General features: G+C 42.6%; 1 protein-coding gene across 2 annotated transcripts in view; it reads left to right on the top strand.

Annotated features, from left to right (window-relative positions):
• Positions 1–15,890, top strand: part of MYLK (myosin light chain kinase) — a 440,102-nt gene that overhangs the window by 201,515 nt on the left and 222,697 nt on the right. For both annotated transcript variants that reach the window (XM_060262723.1, XM_060262722.1), the window contains 3 exons: positions 2,993–3,239; positions 11,140–11,220; positions 11,604–12,622. In XM_060262723.1, coding sequence (XP_060118706.1) covers positions 2,993–3,239; positions 11,140–11,220; positions 11,604–12,622 — 1,347 coding nt within the window. The remainder of the gene's footprint in view (positions 1–2,992; positions 3,240–11,139; positions 11,221–11,603; positions 12,623–15,890) is intronic.

Genomic DNA, 15,890 nt, shown 5'->3' with positions numbered 1-15,890 from the left:
ATGCTCAAAATATTTCTAAACCTATATTTTCTTTGTTTTTTTAAGAGCTGAGAGATAAGCTGTCCTAGAATATATGACTTAAAGACCTCCCATGCAATTGGAAATTCTGTCAAGTGTCATTAGTCTTAAAAAACATTCATTTTTTCTTATAAATTCTGGAATTGCTTATTGTTTAATTCAATCTCCTATCACTGGGCAGGAAGAGCCAAGAGTGGGTTCTTGGAGAGCTGTCAGTCCAAGTGAGGGAAACCAAATGCAGAGTCCAGACCTAGAGTTCAGAGCCAAGAGAGCCATTGACAGGCGGTTGTCCAAGAGACATAGTGAAGCAGTCCCAGGGTTATTCACATAAACGGCGCACAAGGTCAGGAGATTGGGGGTACTATTGGAGCCTTCCTTGACAATGGAGGCTCAAATAGCAGCCAGTGCCAAGTCCGCATTCTTTCATCTTAGGCGGGCGAGGCAGTTGGCCCCTTTCCTGGAGCATGACGATCTGGCAACGGTGATCCACACAACGGTCACCTCGAGGTTGGACTACTGTAATGCTCTCTATATGGGGCTGCCCCTGTGCCAAACCCGGAAGTTGTAGCTAGTGCAGAATGCTGCTGCCCGTCTGCTATTAAGGCTTCCTAGATGGGAGCACATCCAGCCGGGGCTCCGGGGACTGCACTGGCTGCCAATAATATACCGAGTTTCGTACAAGGTGCTGGTTATTTCCTTTAAAGCCCCATATGGCCTAGGGCCTGCCTACCTTAGGGATCGTCTCTCCCCACATGTTCCCCAGAGAGTGCTGAGATCGAGTTCTCAAAACCTGCTTGCAATCCCCGGGCCAAAGGAGGCCCGACTTAAGTCGACCAGAGACAGGGCCTTTTCAATCACAGCCCCTTGCTGGTGGAACCAGCTACCGGAAGAGGTGAGGCCCTGTGGGACCTTGGGCAGTTCCGCAGGGCCTGAAAGACAGTCCTCTTCCGGTTGGCATACAACTGCTCTGTACTTGAAAATTTCGAATAGAAGGCTGTAGTATGGTACTTTGGTAAATGGCTTTGTTTTACTGTTTTTTTTCTGGTTTATTGTTTAAATGTTGTAAATTGATGTATTTTAAAACTTAATCCTATGTTAGAACTTTTGTGTTGTGAGCCGCCCTGAGCCACTTTGGTGGGAAGGGCGGGATATAAACTAAATATAAACTAAATAAAATGAAACATTTGCCAGCAAAAATCAGAAGGCTTTTACATCTTGTTAGAGAAGAGGTTCCAAACACAAAACAAATGAAGTGTTATATTAGGCTGTCTCCTAATATAAATATAAACACAAGTGGCATTGAGAGGAAGATAATGTTGAAGAAAATATAGAGGTTGCAGAGAGCATTTTGTCTGCCAAATTCAGAAGGCTTTTGAATCCATTTAGAGAAGAGGTTAAGGACTGGCTTGCTCCTAATATACATACTGAATTGTAATAAGAGGTGGATAACTTTGAAGGAAATAGGAATACTCCTGAGGAAGATTTTGATGAAATGAGCCTATATCCCTGTGCTCATTGGATGGACTTTTCTTTGTACTATAGTAAGGTTGCATTTATAATGTGACAAAATATTTGTATGATTCTTGAAAAAAGTTTGACTAAATGTGTTAGCCAACAACACAGCGTTTGCTTTGTTTGTATCTCCTGTAATATGAACTGTGATCCCATGTTGCTCTTTTTTAACTTCTCTGAGTAAAGACAGAATGCATTTGCTAGGCCATTTGGCTGAGCCAGATATTAGTCCATATCACTATTGGGCTTTTTTATTCTTTACTCAATTTAGGCACTTTTGCTACAATTAGTGCCTGGATGAGAGACTGCCTAGAAGCCAAAGGAATTTTGTCTGTCCCACTTTTTTGCCAGTCATTCATTGCAGCTCTGATTTAAAGTTGAAATATAAATGCCAGTGCTGTTTGATGCTTAGGTCCAGTATGAATGGGTAGTTAGTAGCTCTGTGACAGAGGTGGACTATAAGCGAAGTAAATTAATAATAAATAGTAACTAAAAGTGGTATCTTATGGGATAGCGTTGAAAAGAGAATGCTGAGCTAGATGCACCATGAGTAGTCCCATTTAAGATAATTATAGAAGACAGAATTTCTGTGTTAATTTCTAATACAGACTTGGGAGGAGATGGACTTCGAAAGCTTTGTGAAGATATGTTCCGCCTTAACTCATTTAGGATGGAGCTGTGGCTCAGTGGTAGAGTATCGGCTTGCGGCAGATTGCAAGTTCAATCCCCAGTTAAAAGGCTCACATGGTCGGAAATGAGGAAAGCTGCTGCCAGACAGAATAGACAGTACAGTATTGATCTTGATAGATCAATGGTCTGATTCGGGATAAGGCAGCTGCATGGGTAGTTCTTGGTAGAAACGAAGTGTTTTCATTAAAATAGATCTATTGATGGGATGCTCAAAAGACAGCTCTGTCTGGTTCTACACGTGTAGAATACATAGTACATATCCATGAGAAGAGTCTTAAGTAAACTTGTATAAAGACTGATTTAGCAATTCTAGGGTGAATGAATCTGAGTTATTAGGGTTTGTAGAATCTTTCGGGATCAAGTGCCGTGTTCTACTGGAGAAAGTTTTCCTTCCAGACGTTTCGTTCTCAGCTGCGGAGAACATTCTCAGTGGCGTTGCAGCCGGAGCAGGCGCTCAGACCTTCTTGGCTGCTGTGCATTGAGTGGGGCCAGGGCTGCTGGAGAGCTGCTATTTCTAGGCTGGAGGGGGTGTGATGAAAGGGCAATTGGTTTGTGGATGAGCCCATTGTTTGGTGGGGCTTCCTTCGCCACTGAGGATGTTCTCCGCAGCTGAGAACGAAACGTCTGGAAGGAAAACTTTCTCCAGTAGAACACGGCACTTGAGCCCGAAAGATTCTACAAACCCTAATGATGTTACCTGCCGTGAAAACCTGAAATCTTTGATCATCTGAGTTATGTTCTCTGTTTTCTTACATTTCTCTTTGTGTTGCAGAACCTCAGGATGGCATTCAGCCGTGGTTCATTAGCAAGCCTAGATCAGTGACTGCAGTTGTTGGGCAGAGCATCCTTATTTCTTGTGCCATTGCTGGAGATCCTTTCCCTACAGTACACTGGTTCAAAGAGGGGCAGGAAGTGACCCCAGGAGCAGGCTGGGAATTTCTACAGAATGAAGACATCTTCACGTTGGTTATAAGGAATGTGCAGCCTGGCCATGCTGGGCAGTATGAAATACAACTCAAGTATGTTGATAACAGCAGCAGATATGATGCAATCTTCCTTTGATAAAGTTTTGCACTCCTAAATGTGATTTCTGTGAATGTAATTATTCCTTTCAATTAATTGTCACTTTCACTCTTTACTTATCTCGTAAATTATGCAGGAAGTGAAGAACAACAAAAATGTTGTGGGGAAATACATATTTTATTTATATCTGTGGGATCTACAGATGTAAATAAGATATTTCCCCACCACACCTTTATTTTTTCTTGTTTTTCTTGACTCCTTATTGGTGTAGCCCTCTTCTTCTGTATCTTGTAAATTGGTTATGGCTTTCGACACTGCATATACTTTAGCCAGTGTGGTATAGTGGTTAAAGTGATGGGCTAGGATCTGGGAAACTCAGGTTCAAATCCCCACTCTGCCATAGAAGCTTGCGGCATGACCTCGGGCCGGTCACACACTTTCAGCCTAATCTGCCTCACAAGGTTGTTGTGAAGATAAAATAGAGGAGAGGTGAATGATGTAAACTGTTTTGGGTCCCTCTTAGAATGTAAGGCATGATATTAAGTAAATATATCAATAAAATACACTGAGGTTACACACAGTGACAATTAACACAAACATGTTTCATGAGTCAGTTTAGTGTAGTGGTTAGGAGTTTGGACTCTAATCTGGGGGAACCAGGTTTGATTCCCCACTCCTCCACATGTACCTGCTAGTGTGACCTTGGGTCAGCCACGAGTTCTTAGCAGAGCTGTTCTCTCAAGAGCAGTTCTCTGAGAGGTCTCTCAGTCCTAACTGCCTCACACGGTGTCTGTTGTGGGGAGGGAAAGGGAAAGGAATTGTAAATTGCTCTGAGACTTCGAGTGAAGGGTGGGATATAAATCTAACCTCCTCCTCTTCTTCTTCTTCTTCCTCCTCTTCCAGCTGCAAGTAATTGACTCAAATATGCATGACCATGTGAGCCGCCTTCAGCCTGCCTCAGCGGGGAGGGCGGGATATAAATTGAATTAAATAACTAAATAAATAAATTTACTCTGATTTAAGCACTTACCATTCCTCCTTAGTGGCTGCCTGTTTTTTTTAGTAACCTTTACATATAATTTTTGTTTTGTTTTTTGAAACCATGTTTTGTTTCAAAGCCAGTATCAGCTGTGTTGGCTGAGAGGTCAGACCAAGGAACAAGAGATAAAGAGAGGCTGCTTAACTTTTTTCCTATTTCGTTATTTGTCAGGGCAAAATCACCTCTGGTGGAGATTTTTTTTTTCTTTTAATCATAGGAAGAAATATTTTTTCCCCTTTTAATCCATAAGAAGAAACTGTATTTTCCCCAGTGGATTGAAAAGGCAGCTTTGAAATGCTTTCTCTCTCTCTGATTTTTTAGCCTGCACAGGCTCATCTAAGGTATGAAAAGAAAAACAAACATTTTATTGAAACACGGAGTGTTAACATTAGCTTTATCATAAAATTAGTAGCCCAAGAAGCCTTTCTGTATATTTATGACTCATCATAATAAATACAAAGGATTCACTTGTTGACAAATTGTGTGACCGATTTTAAATTACAGCTCCTATTCTGTTCCCCCCACCTATTTTCTTGTTTTGTCACATGCACAGCCATTTCTTATAGTACCAAGCATTTACAGTCTTGGTTGTGTGTTCACACATTATTTTTGTAGAATTTGAATTTAAATCTTTAAAGGATACACTTTATGTCAACCGTAATGTTTTTGACTGGTTAAAAACATGTTCAGATTTCTTCCTCCAGGGCTGATCAAATATAAAACCATATTCCCTGGTATGGTCTTAATAAGCATAGTTGTACGACTAACTGATAATATCGTTACACAGTATTTACTGAACTTGCACATGTTGCCTTATATGGTTAATATTTGGGGCTTTGTTAAATTTTGTTTAATCTACATAACTTTTTTTGGCCTGGGAAGACTTTTAAAATAAATGGTTGTTTGTGCTACCTTTTTAGTCGAGCTTGAACAATTAAAAAAATAAGTTTCCTGCACAGCCTGACGGCAGGCGTTTTAGGAAAATGTCCCATTCTTTTAATTGGGTTTACGTCACAGGTAAGTGTGCATAACATTGCAGTCATCCTAAATTTTTCTACCACTGTTTGACTACCCCTAGTTCTCTGTACTTTGAGTGTAAGCTATTTTTTTTTTCTTCGCTACATATTCAGAAAGTGTGTTTCAGAGTAAGTGTGGATTTGCTGTGTCTGATAGAGTAATTAAGCCTCTGTAAAGTTTGCAATGAGTTGAGACTGGGGTTTCATTTTGACGTCACACTGAACTATGGTTGATAAATCATGGTTGATTAAACTTTGGTTTAGTGTAATGCCTAATTGCTCGCCACCCCACAGACTTTGGTTAGGAGGAGGGCCATACATTAGGATCCTTAGTAGTTGTATCCCAGCTTGTGAATAATTTGTAATAATTCTGGTTGGTTATTTAATCTGAATGCAGGAATTCCAGTTTAGTCCCATCTGTTTGCTAGCACTGTTCTAAGCACCGCTACAACACCGTGCCTTGATTTTCTGACTGTGGCTGACTCTCACTAGCAGCAGATGAACTGGGATTTCCAGCAGACTGGCTGGTTGTTGTTGGGTGTAGGCTTCCCAATCCCCAGGTCCCAGAGGGGGATCCCCCGGTTTTACAGGCTTCCCCCCACCCCCAAAGCCATCATGTACCTCTATGAATGATTCCCATAGGGAATGATGGAGAATTGATCTGTGGGTAGAAGAAGAAGGTGCCCCTATCTTTCATTATTTCCTATGGAAGGAAGGCATTTAAAAAGATGTGCAGTCCCTTTAAATGTGATGGCCAGAACTCCCTTTGGAATTCAGTTATGGTTATCACACTGTTGCTCCTGGCTCCACCCCCAAAGTGCCCAGATATTTCTTGAATTGGACTTGGCAACCCTAGTTGGGTGTTTGGGTTTTTTTTTTGCCTACTGCATTAACTGTAACTAGTTCCTTAAACAGCAGTTTAAACATGGTTAACTATGTTGTCTGAATCCAGCCTGGGTCAGGTTTTGGGTTGAAATTAAGACTTGCTCTGGATTAGGTTTAGGTTTCAACATTTGATGACTAATATTGAAGCCAAAAGAAAAAGCCCAGTCTTTGCAGATGGTCATAAGGTGTCACCTGGCAGGCTGAATCTGTTCACCCTTGTAGTTATTCTGGAGGAACAAATGCTAGCTGATGAAAGAAGTGGATGCTGAAAACATGCATGATCATAGCTGCTCGACTGAACCTGGCTTCAGTTTCTAGAAAGGGCAAGCTGTGAGAAGCCTGAGCCTGTGCGCCTGCCTGCCTTGCAGAATTCCTCTCACTTTCAAAATGCTCCCCAGGTTCTTTCTCTGAACTCATTTGGCTGATCTGCAACAAGCTGACCTAACTTCATATCTGAATAAAGACATTAATTTGCATGCTTTTGTCCTTTAAAATAATTGGCCAATGTTTTCTTTGAAGCCAATAGGCATTCAAAAGACTGGTTGTGTTGACAAAAGAAATTGTTATGCTTGAATGGAAAATTATCAACAACAACTTCAAAAACAGTGTGGTTTTTGGCACAGTACAGCATCTGCACTATAAAATTTGTAAACTATCTGCCAGGGAGTTTCTGTGCCTTTTTGTGGAAGACTTGAAAATGCATAACTTAGTGGTATGTACACTGTCTTAAGCTGAAGAACTTTCCTCTGTCTAAGAAGCCTTCCTCCATTTATGTGGTTTTTCAATTGGGGGATAATTGGGCTTCAGACTGTGTTCAGTGAAGTTGTAGGGTACAGGCCACTAAATCATTATATGCTAGAGTGATTATATAACATGAAAGCAGGATTTCTGCTATTCTGTTTGGTGCAATACTTCCTCAATGTGGACTGAGATTGCAATGTGGGGAATAGGGATGCCAAGTCCAATTCAAGAAATATCTGGGGACTTTGGGGGTGGAGCCAGGAGACTTTGGGGGGTGCAGCCAGGTGCAAGGGTGTGACAAGCATAACTGAACTCCAAGGGAGTTCTGGCCATCACATTTAAAGGGGCAGCACACCTTTTTAAATGCCTTTCTTTCATAGGAAATAATGAAGGATAGGGGCACCTTATTTTGGGGCTCATAGAATGGGACCCCCTGGTCCAATCCTTTTGAAACTTGGGAGGTATTTTGGGGAGAGGCACTAGATGCTATACTGAAAATTTGGCACCTCTACCTCAAAAAACAGCCCCCCCCCAAAGCCCCCGATACCTGCAGATCAATTTCTCATCATTCCCTATGGGAATCGTTCATGGAGGTGCATAATGGCTGTGGGGGTGGGGCTTCCCCCGCTGGCCAGCTGGCTGGGGGAGCGAGGAAGCCTGTAAAACCGGGGGATCCCCTGCTGGGACCTGGGGATTGGGAAGCCTAGTGGGGAAAGAGAGGGACCTTGTGCTGTTTTCCTGACCAGAATCAGGCTGGGGAAGGTTGTTTGCCTTCAGTATACACAGAAAAGGTTGGGGGGAGTTCATAGATGTACATCAATGTATAACATTGGTGGGATATATCACACTTAGGTTGCCAACTTCCAGGTAGCAGCTGGAGAGCTTTGTATATTACAATTTATCTCTGGATAACCAAGATCAGTTTCCCTAGCGAAAATGGCTACTTTGGGGGGTAGGCATTATACTTTTGTGAGGCCCCTCCCCAAACCCCAACCATCCCCAGGTGAACCCAAAATCTCCAGGTGTTTTCCAACACAGAGCTGATCACCCTAAAGTGGAGGATGCGGAAGTGGAACAAATGTGATTGTAACAGTGCTTGGTTGTAGAAGATAGATTGTGTGTTGTGCTCAAGGTGGTAATTGGTGGCATGTACTTATGTGTAATTTTTTGACATAAGGTTTTGCTGATGAGTCTATCATGTAGTTGTATTGTAGTATCAAGAAAATTGACCATTTGTGTGAGCTGGTCTATACTGAGGGCCAAATTGCAAGTTACAGTTTATAACACGTATGGTCTGGGTTATCTGAACCTGGCATTTGGTGGTCAGTGTGTCAGTCTGGGAACCCAGACTCTCTGAATCATAAGATATATTGGGCCTCAGGATAAGGGTAGAACAGGATATATTGAAGTTCTGCTGGAATTCTGTAAGCACTTAGTTCCTATAAAAATGCACTGATAAATTTCAAGTGGAGGAAAGTGTCACGGGCTGGGGCCAGGCCAGGCGAAGTCCAGGGGCAGTCTAAGGTCTGTAGCTGGGTAGCAAGGAGGGTCCAAAGCGCCAAAACCAAATCACAGTCCAGGTATCGTAGGTCAGAGGTTCAGAAGCCGAAGTCAGGGGGTCCAGAAGTCAATGCCAGAGTCAGGGGGTCCAGAAGCCGAAGTCAGAAGCCGGAGTGGATGCTAGAACGTCAGGTAAGTGACTAGTTGCTTCCACAAAGCCTTTCAAAACCCACAGCTATATAGCCCTCTGCTGGCTGTTGCCCATTTGGGCTAATTGCTGGCTCAGAGAGGCAGCCAGGATCCTGCTGAGACTCAAGCATCCTCACTCCAGAAGGGCCAGAATCCTTTCAAAACTCAGGGCTCAGGGAGTGTCTTGCTCGTGAGCGTGCCGCCCTCCTCTGATCCCTGAGGTCCTGATGAAGGCGGTCACGCACACGAGCCACCCGAGAGGGCGAGGCAGGGGGGCTTGGATCCCAGATACCCGCGGATCAATTCTCCATTATTTTCTATAGGAATAAAACTCCATAGGGAATAATGGGGTGCCCAGCAGACATTTCCCTCCCCTCCCCCCGCTTTCTGATGACCCTGAAGCGGGGGGATGGCCTCCAAACCAGGGGTTACCCTGCCCCCACCTGGGGATTGGCAACCGTATGCATCTGGGTATGGACCGACTATTTAACTTCCAGGGAAATTTCCTGGTAGGCCACTGCCTTGAAAGCCTGTTGGCAGACAGGAAGGAGCAGAGTCAAGTTCCAGGAGGCCTGCCAATGCTGCAGGGGATATTCTGCTCAATGCTGGCCAGTGGGATCAGTGATGACTGTCACCTCCATTGCCACCTTCTGCACCACCAACCAGTAGGCAGTGGGTGAGCCAACACCCCCCACTGGTGATGCTGGATAAGACTGAGTTCAGTGACTGGCATTGCTGGCTCGAGACATTGCAAGAACCACATTCAACCTGGCTAACTTCTAACTTCCCAGTGCACCTGATTGCATCCTAATCTGCATGGTTGCAATTGTGTTGTATATTATGCTGTTAGCTAAATGCCTGGGTATGGCAATAAAGCATTCTACCCATTTTAACCCTTAGCAGGGGACTATGAAGAGGTTGTAATGTATGTCTTGACTGAAGATAGTCTGAGAACCATAATGTAAGCCACTTTAGAATCCTTTGAGGAAAAGCAGGATATAATTATTATACATAAATTAAACTGTGGTTCAGAGGCCTGCTCTTCAATCTAATAGTTAACACAGACCTGTATAACTAATGGCTTTGTTATCTAAACTGAATGTCCCGGTTCTTTTGTTTATGGAAGTTATATTCCAGTATAATCTCTAACATGGTGGTTTGGGGGAAAGTACAGGTTTAAGAGGTCCCCCATGTTAAGTCATCTCTGTGGGGGGGGGGGTGTTAAAAAAGAGATTTGTGTTCCATCTCTGAACCATGGAGGTTCTTGGGGTGGCTTATGTTAAAAAATCAAATCCAAATTGGTTAAAATAGAGTTCCTGTTCTCTGAATTGAACCAGTTCCTGAGCATAGAACTGGTTCAATTCACAGATAAAATTTAAATAACCTTCTGGTTTCTTTTAATTGTGTATCTCTGTTTTAATGATGGATTTAAATTCTAGCCGTTTTTGAAACGAGAATAGGGCTCATTAAAAAAAGAATACCTCAGGAGGTTCACATGCTCCTATTTCTACATCCAGTGTCCTGAGAATGTTTCCAGAGATATTAATCTTTCAAAATAATAATTAAAAAAAATAAATCCTTCTCTTCTAGTCATGAGGTTGAGCTTAAACCAGGAAACTCTGGAAAACCCATTCTCTGATAATATTTCTCATCCAGCCTAAACTATTGGCAAAGGGTTAATCCATCTTTTAAAATGAAGAACTCCTTAGAGTGTGGTAGCAATATTTATATACTTGCCCAAAGCCATGAAATCTGGCTCTGTGTGTTTGCCATCTATGAGGGAGGATATACCATTTGAAGATACATCTGCCGTGAAGAATAACATCGGGGGGGGGGGGGGGAATACAGGAAGAGGGGAAAGTATTTTAATTACTTCTTTTAATGGGAGTCATTTCCAAAAAGCCATCTCTGGCATTCCTCTGCAAAAGGAAGAATAAGTGCTCATCACCATATATGGTGACACTTTTATGTATTTTTTAAATATAAATATGTACAGGCTGAAACAATCCGCGAGGATTGATTGTGCTGTTTGGCAAGGGAAGGGGAAGGGGGGGGCAGGGAAGGGGAAGAAAGACCCTGCTTTTAATATCTCAACATTAAGAAAGTTAAAAGCTTGGACTTGTATAAACAAACACTGGGACAGCACTGGAAATATTTTCAACACTGGAAAGCGGTCCCTCCCCCTTCTTCTTAGGTTTTCAGACTCTTACATTTGTTTTTCTTCAGTTTACTTATTTTGGGAGGGCTTTCTTTTTTATTTTTGAAGTATGTTAGCAATGTTTGCATGGTTTTCACAGACTATATGAATTATACAAAAAACAGGCAGGAAATTTTTCATGGGGGAATTTTCTTCTCTTTAGCCAGTGATAAGCAGATCATTTATCTTTTTGTGACTCAGTGATAGAACATGAAAGTGTGTGTGTGTGTGAGAGAGAGAGAGAGAGATCTTTTTTCATTGCTGTTTGTTCAGTTCCCAGAAGATAGATAGGCAGACATAATAAGGAGAATTTTGTCTAACTTTTTCAGAAACCCAGTTGGAGAATGCAGCTGTCAGTTGTCTTTGATGCTAAGAGAAACTACGATTGCCAGAGGAGAAATATTCGGAGAGTAAGTACAGTTCCCAGGGACTTACATGGGTGGGTGCTATTTTTTGCTCAGCTAATTTCTTCCCTTCTAGACTCAGGTTGGCTGCAGTTCAGCCTAATCCCCAAAAGTGATCCAACAAATTGTTTTCATCATACAGCTGAAGCATAGAGTACCAAGCCAGTGTGAAGAAGAGAGTACTTTTTTTTGTACCCTTATATGGTTCCTGAAGTCATCACTGATGCAATAAACTAATGGAGCATGCTCTTCCAATCAACCTTTCCTTCTATAAACATATTTTGTTCTGGCTCTGAGGTGGTTCCTGGATATTTTAAACCAGCTCTGTGCTTGCTCTTTTTCTCTCCCCCTTCCCCTCCCTTTTCCACCCAACCCTTCGTTGCTTGCAGTGGAAGGCAGACAGAACGAAGAGATGCTAATGATCATAATACACTAACATTCAGGAGCACTGGTGGCTTCAGGAGTACTGGAGAAGCCCAGCAAGTTGACGGAGAGCAGGAGGACGTCCGAGGGGTTCTCAAAAGGCGAGTGGAAACCCGAGAGAGCACAGAGGAAAAACTGAGACAACAGGAAGCTGTCCAGATTGACTTCCGTGACATTTTGGCAAAGAAAGTCAGCACCAAAAGCTTTTCTGAGGAGGAGCTGAAGGAAACTGCAGCTGAACAAATGGACTTCCGTGCTAACCTGCAGCGGCAGGTCAAACCCAAGACCTTGTCAGAAGAGGAAAGGAAGGTCCATAGTCCTCAGCAGGTGGACTTCCGTGCAGTGTTGGCTAAGAAGGGTACACCCAAACCACCTGAGTCAGAAAAGGCATCAGCCTCTAAGCCAACCACACCGGATTTTAGATCTGTTCTTGGTACAAAGAAAAAAGGACCAACTGAAAATGGTGGCCCCAGTGCCCAAGCCCAGAATACCAACTCCAGCTTCAAAGTGGAAAAACCCAGCACCAAGCCAAAAGTACCAGATTCCAGCACTGATGCTAAGACACTGGATAACAACACCACAAGCACAAAGACACCAAATTCCAGCATGACTGCGGAAACTAAGAATGCTAACTCAAAATTTAAAATGCAGAGTGCTAGCACCAACTCTGAAGCCCAGACTGCTAATGCCAGCGCTGAAGTGGTGAATTCCAAACCAGTGGAGAAAGAGGATAAGAATGATATTAACTGTGAAGATTGCCCGGCAGTAGATAGAGGGATAACTGAAGAAAAAGTTGAGGATAACGAAGCAGAGCCTAATAGAGCAGCTCCGTCATTTACAGAAAAGCTAAAGGATATCCATGTAACGGAGGGTGAAAAATTAGTCTTGCAGTGCTGTGTTTCTGCAGATCCACCTGCTGCTGTCACCTGGACTCTAGATGGAAAAGTCATCAAATCGTCAAAATTCATTCTCCTCTCCCAAGAAGGTAAACTTGAAACAGCAAGTCCACTTCATGGCATACTGCTTATTTTAGACTACTTTTTAATATATACGTATGAAGTAGGATAGGTTTGTTTCTCATGAATGGCAAATGCTTATTTTTAGTAAAGTTGCATCATGTTAACAATTCTTGTTAAATTTCAGTTTAAATGCTGGTTGGAAAAGTCTGAAAACCATGATCTACATCAATCAGGGATTCAATTGCGATCCAGTCAATTAGGAGTTCAATTGTGATCTAGTCAGTAATGACAAATTTTAAGTACCACTTTGGTACTCATAGCAGGCTGAAGTACCATCTAAATGAAAATTTTGGGATGGCTCTTGATGTGTCTTCAAAAATGTTTGCTGAGAAACGAACCAGAGTGAGTTGGAAGAGTGGAATGTATGGTGTTAGGAACACGTATTAGAACTTTACCCCAGTTGAGAATCCTCTGCATTGAGTTTAGTAACATAATACTTAGTGTATTCTAATCAGATGTTTAATTTCTAGCCACAGCGAGGTTAATGATCATATTGGCTTACAGACTTCTGCAGGAAGTGTGTGTAGTAATCAAACCTGACAAATTTCTTCCTTTTATGCGGCTAATGTATTAGAATTCAGAATGTGCCTTTTGAAAGGAACACTCCTGTTCTCACTGAGCATTGCCAGAAGGCAATGTAGTGCAACTTTGTACAGAGAAGCAAGACCCCCTGTAACAAATCTTCTACCAGTTTAATTCATGCAGATAAGTTGTGTCAAATTCAGTAAGAGAAGGGAAATAGTGCCAGAGATACCTGGAATGCATGGATAAAGATTTGACAAATCAGAACATCCTTGGTATTTTAAGACATGCAGTATATTACAGGAGAAACTTTTAAAAGTTGGTATAAACTAGGGTTGCCAAGTCCAATTTAAGAAATATCTGGGGACTTTGGGGGTGGAGCCAGAAGACATTAGGGGTGGAGCCAAGATCAAGGCTGTGACAAGCATAATTGGACTCCAAAGGGAGTTCTGGCCATCACATTTAAAGGACGGCACACCTTTTCAATGCCCTCCTTCCATAGGAAATAATGAAGGATAGGGGCACCTTCTTTTGGGGCTCATAGAATTGGACCCCCTGTTCCAATCTTTTTGAAACTTGGGGGTATTTTGGGGAGAGGCAATAGATGCTATGCTGCAAATTTGGTGCATCTATCTCAAAAAAACAACCCCCCAGAGCCCCAGATACCTGCGGATCAATTCTCTATTATTTTCTATAGGAATAAATCTCCACAGGGAATAACAGAGTTCCCAGCAGACATTTCCCTCCCCTCCCCCCCGCTTTCTGATGACCCTGAAGCGGGGGAAGGGCCTCCAAACCAGGGGATCCCCTGCCCCCCACCTTGGGATTGGCAACCCTAGTATAACCCCTGGTCTCAGTTAAGTCTGGGTTAATAACACCGTCTTGAAACTCATGTGATACCCTGATTCTGCTCTGGGGTGTGGGTAGTGGTGTCAGGCTCGAAAGTATTATACACATTGAAAATAATAAGAAGATGCTATGTTTCTGAAATGGTATATATTCTGATTCCTTTTCCCTCACTATAGCAAATTTGTACAAAAAAGTGGAGTATAACTTCAAGGTCAGAGGAAGCATGCTTTTTCTTTCAAGGAATTTACTGCTAGATTTAGTGTTTAGTTACGTTTCCCAAATTTCTTCACCCTAGGCATTGTTGAATTAAATGGTGTGTGAGATGGTAGCAAAAGGGACACTAGGGATTGGGTCTAGACTAAGGTTTCCATGGGCACAAGGAGTTATGCTCAAAGGGTTATTATGACAGCTGCATTGTTGGCTGGTTACTCAAGAATTCACTTTTCTTTGAATGAAAGTTAGAAATAAGGGAGACATGACAACTGGCTTTTTCCTGTGTTAATTGTTGTTTTTGATTTAATGATATTTCTTTGCCTATTCTGTATTCTCATAGTCTGTGTTTATATTGTTTTGGATCCTGTCTAAATTCTGTGCATGGAAGCCTGCCTTCCTTCTCACAAAGCAGCCCCAGATGTCCTCTAAAATGCTTCTCCTGGGGGACAGCCCCCCAGAAGCAACATGTAGGAGGGAGCTGAGAGGCTGTCGCAGGAGGGAGGAGTTGCCCAGCATCTTGAGTGTGGACCTTTTTGATGGGATCCAACCCATCGTTTCTATCTCACCTTTCCAAAAACCTATTTTCTGTAAGACATTTTATATTAAATTTTAAATAAAAATGCTTTGTGAGAAGGAAGGCAGTGTGTTGGATCTGATAACACAGCATTTCAAAGAGATTAGTAGACTGAAGCAGGAGATGGGGAGGCAGGAGCATTTGCTTCCACTGAAAAAAGTGCCCAGAGATAGCAGATATCAAAAATGAGGGTGATAAACACATCAGAAAGCTAACCTTAAAGAACAGAAATTTAGCTTAAAAGTTTATACAATAAAACCACTGTAAACAGACATCTAAAGTCCTGTAAAGGTAGTATCAGGTAAACTTCTTTAAGGATAATGTCACATAACAACAGTGCCACCACCAAAAAGGCCCTACTTGCCTAATTCTTTTAGGCAGGGAACCTGGATAAAAGCATCTGAAGATGACCTTCATATTGGGTGAGTATAGGCAATCCATTGGGTAATATGATCCACAAGGACAAAGAGATCCTCTTCCTGCCTACACTTCCTCTCTGTCATCTCTGCTTCATCAGTACTCTCCTCTATGCCAGTTCGGTTTAGTAGTTAAGAGTGGCAGACTCCAGGAGAACCCAGTTTGATTCCCTTCTCCACATGCAACTGCTGGGTGACCATGGGCCAGTCACAGTTGTCTCAGAGCTGTTCTCTCAAGAGCAGTTCTTGAAAGAGCTCTCTCAGCCCCACCTACCTCAAAGGGTGTTTGTTGTAAGGAGAGGAAGGGAAGGAGATTGTAAACCGCTCTGAGACTGTGAATGGAGGGCAAGGTATAAATCCAATATCTTCTTGACACCCAGTCACCATCCTCCTGATCTTTCTTCTTTCCCATCTCTTCACCCAGCTCCCCACCTGGTGTTTCCTCCCCTTCACTGTTCATCCAACCTACTCCCCCCCCCCCCATGGTTACTTCTCATCTCATCCTTTTTTCACTCCTGCTTTTTCTCTAGTCACCTTTTTTCTGTTGGTGGGCATCATTTTGAGTTGTTATGGTCCAATCCTATATAGTGGGTCAAGCCAAAAGAAAGTGACTGGTTCAAGGTCACCCAGTGAGCCCAGTTTTCCCCCTAATACGGCTGC

The sequence above is a fragment of the Heteronotia binoei genome, chromosome 21 (genome assembly GCF_032191835.1).
Source record: "Heteronotia binoei isolate CCM8104 ecotype False Entrance Well chromosome 21, APGP_CSIRO_Hbin_v1, whole genome shotgun sequence".
Classification (NCBI taxonomy): Eukaryota; Metazoa; Chordata; class Lepidosauria; order Squamata; family Gekkonidae; genus Heteronotia; species Heteronotia binoei.
This window is presented reverse-complemented; position numbering and strand designations above follow the sequence as displayed.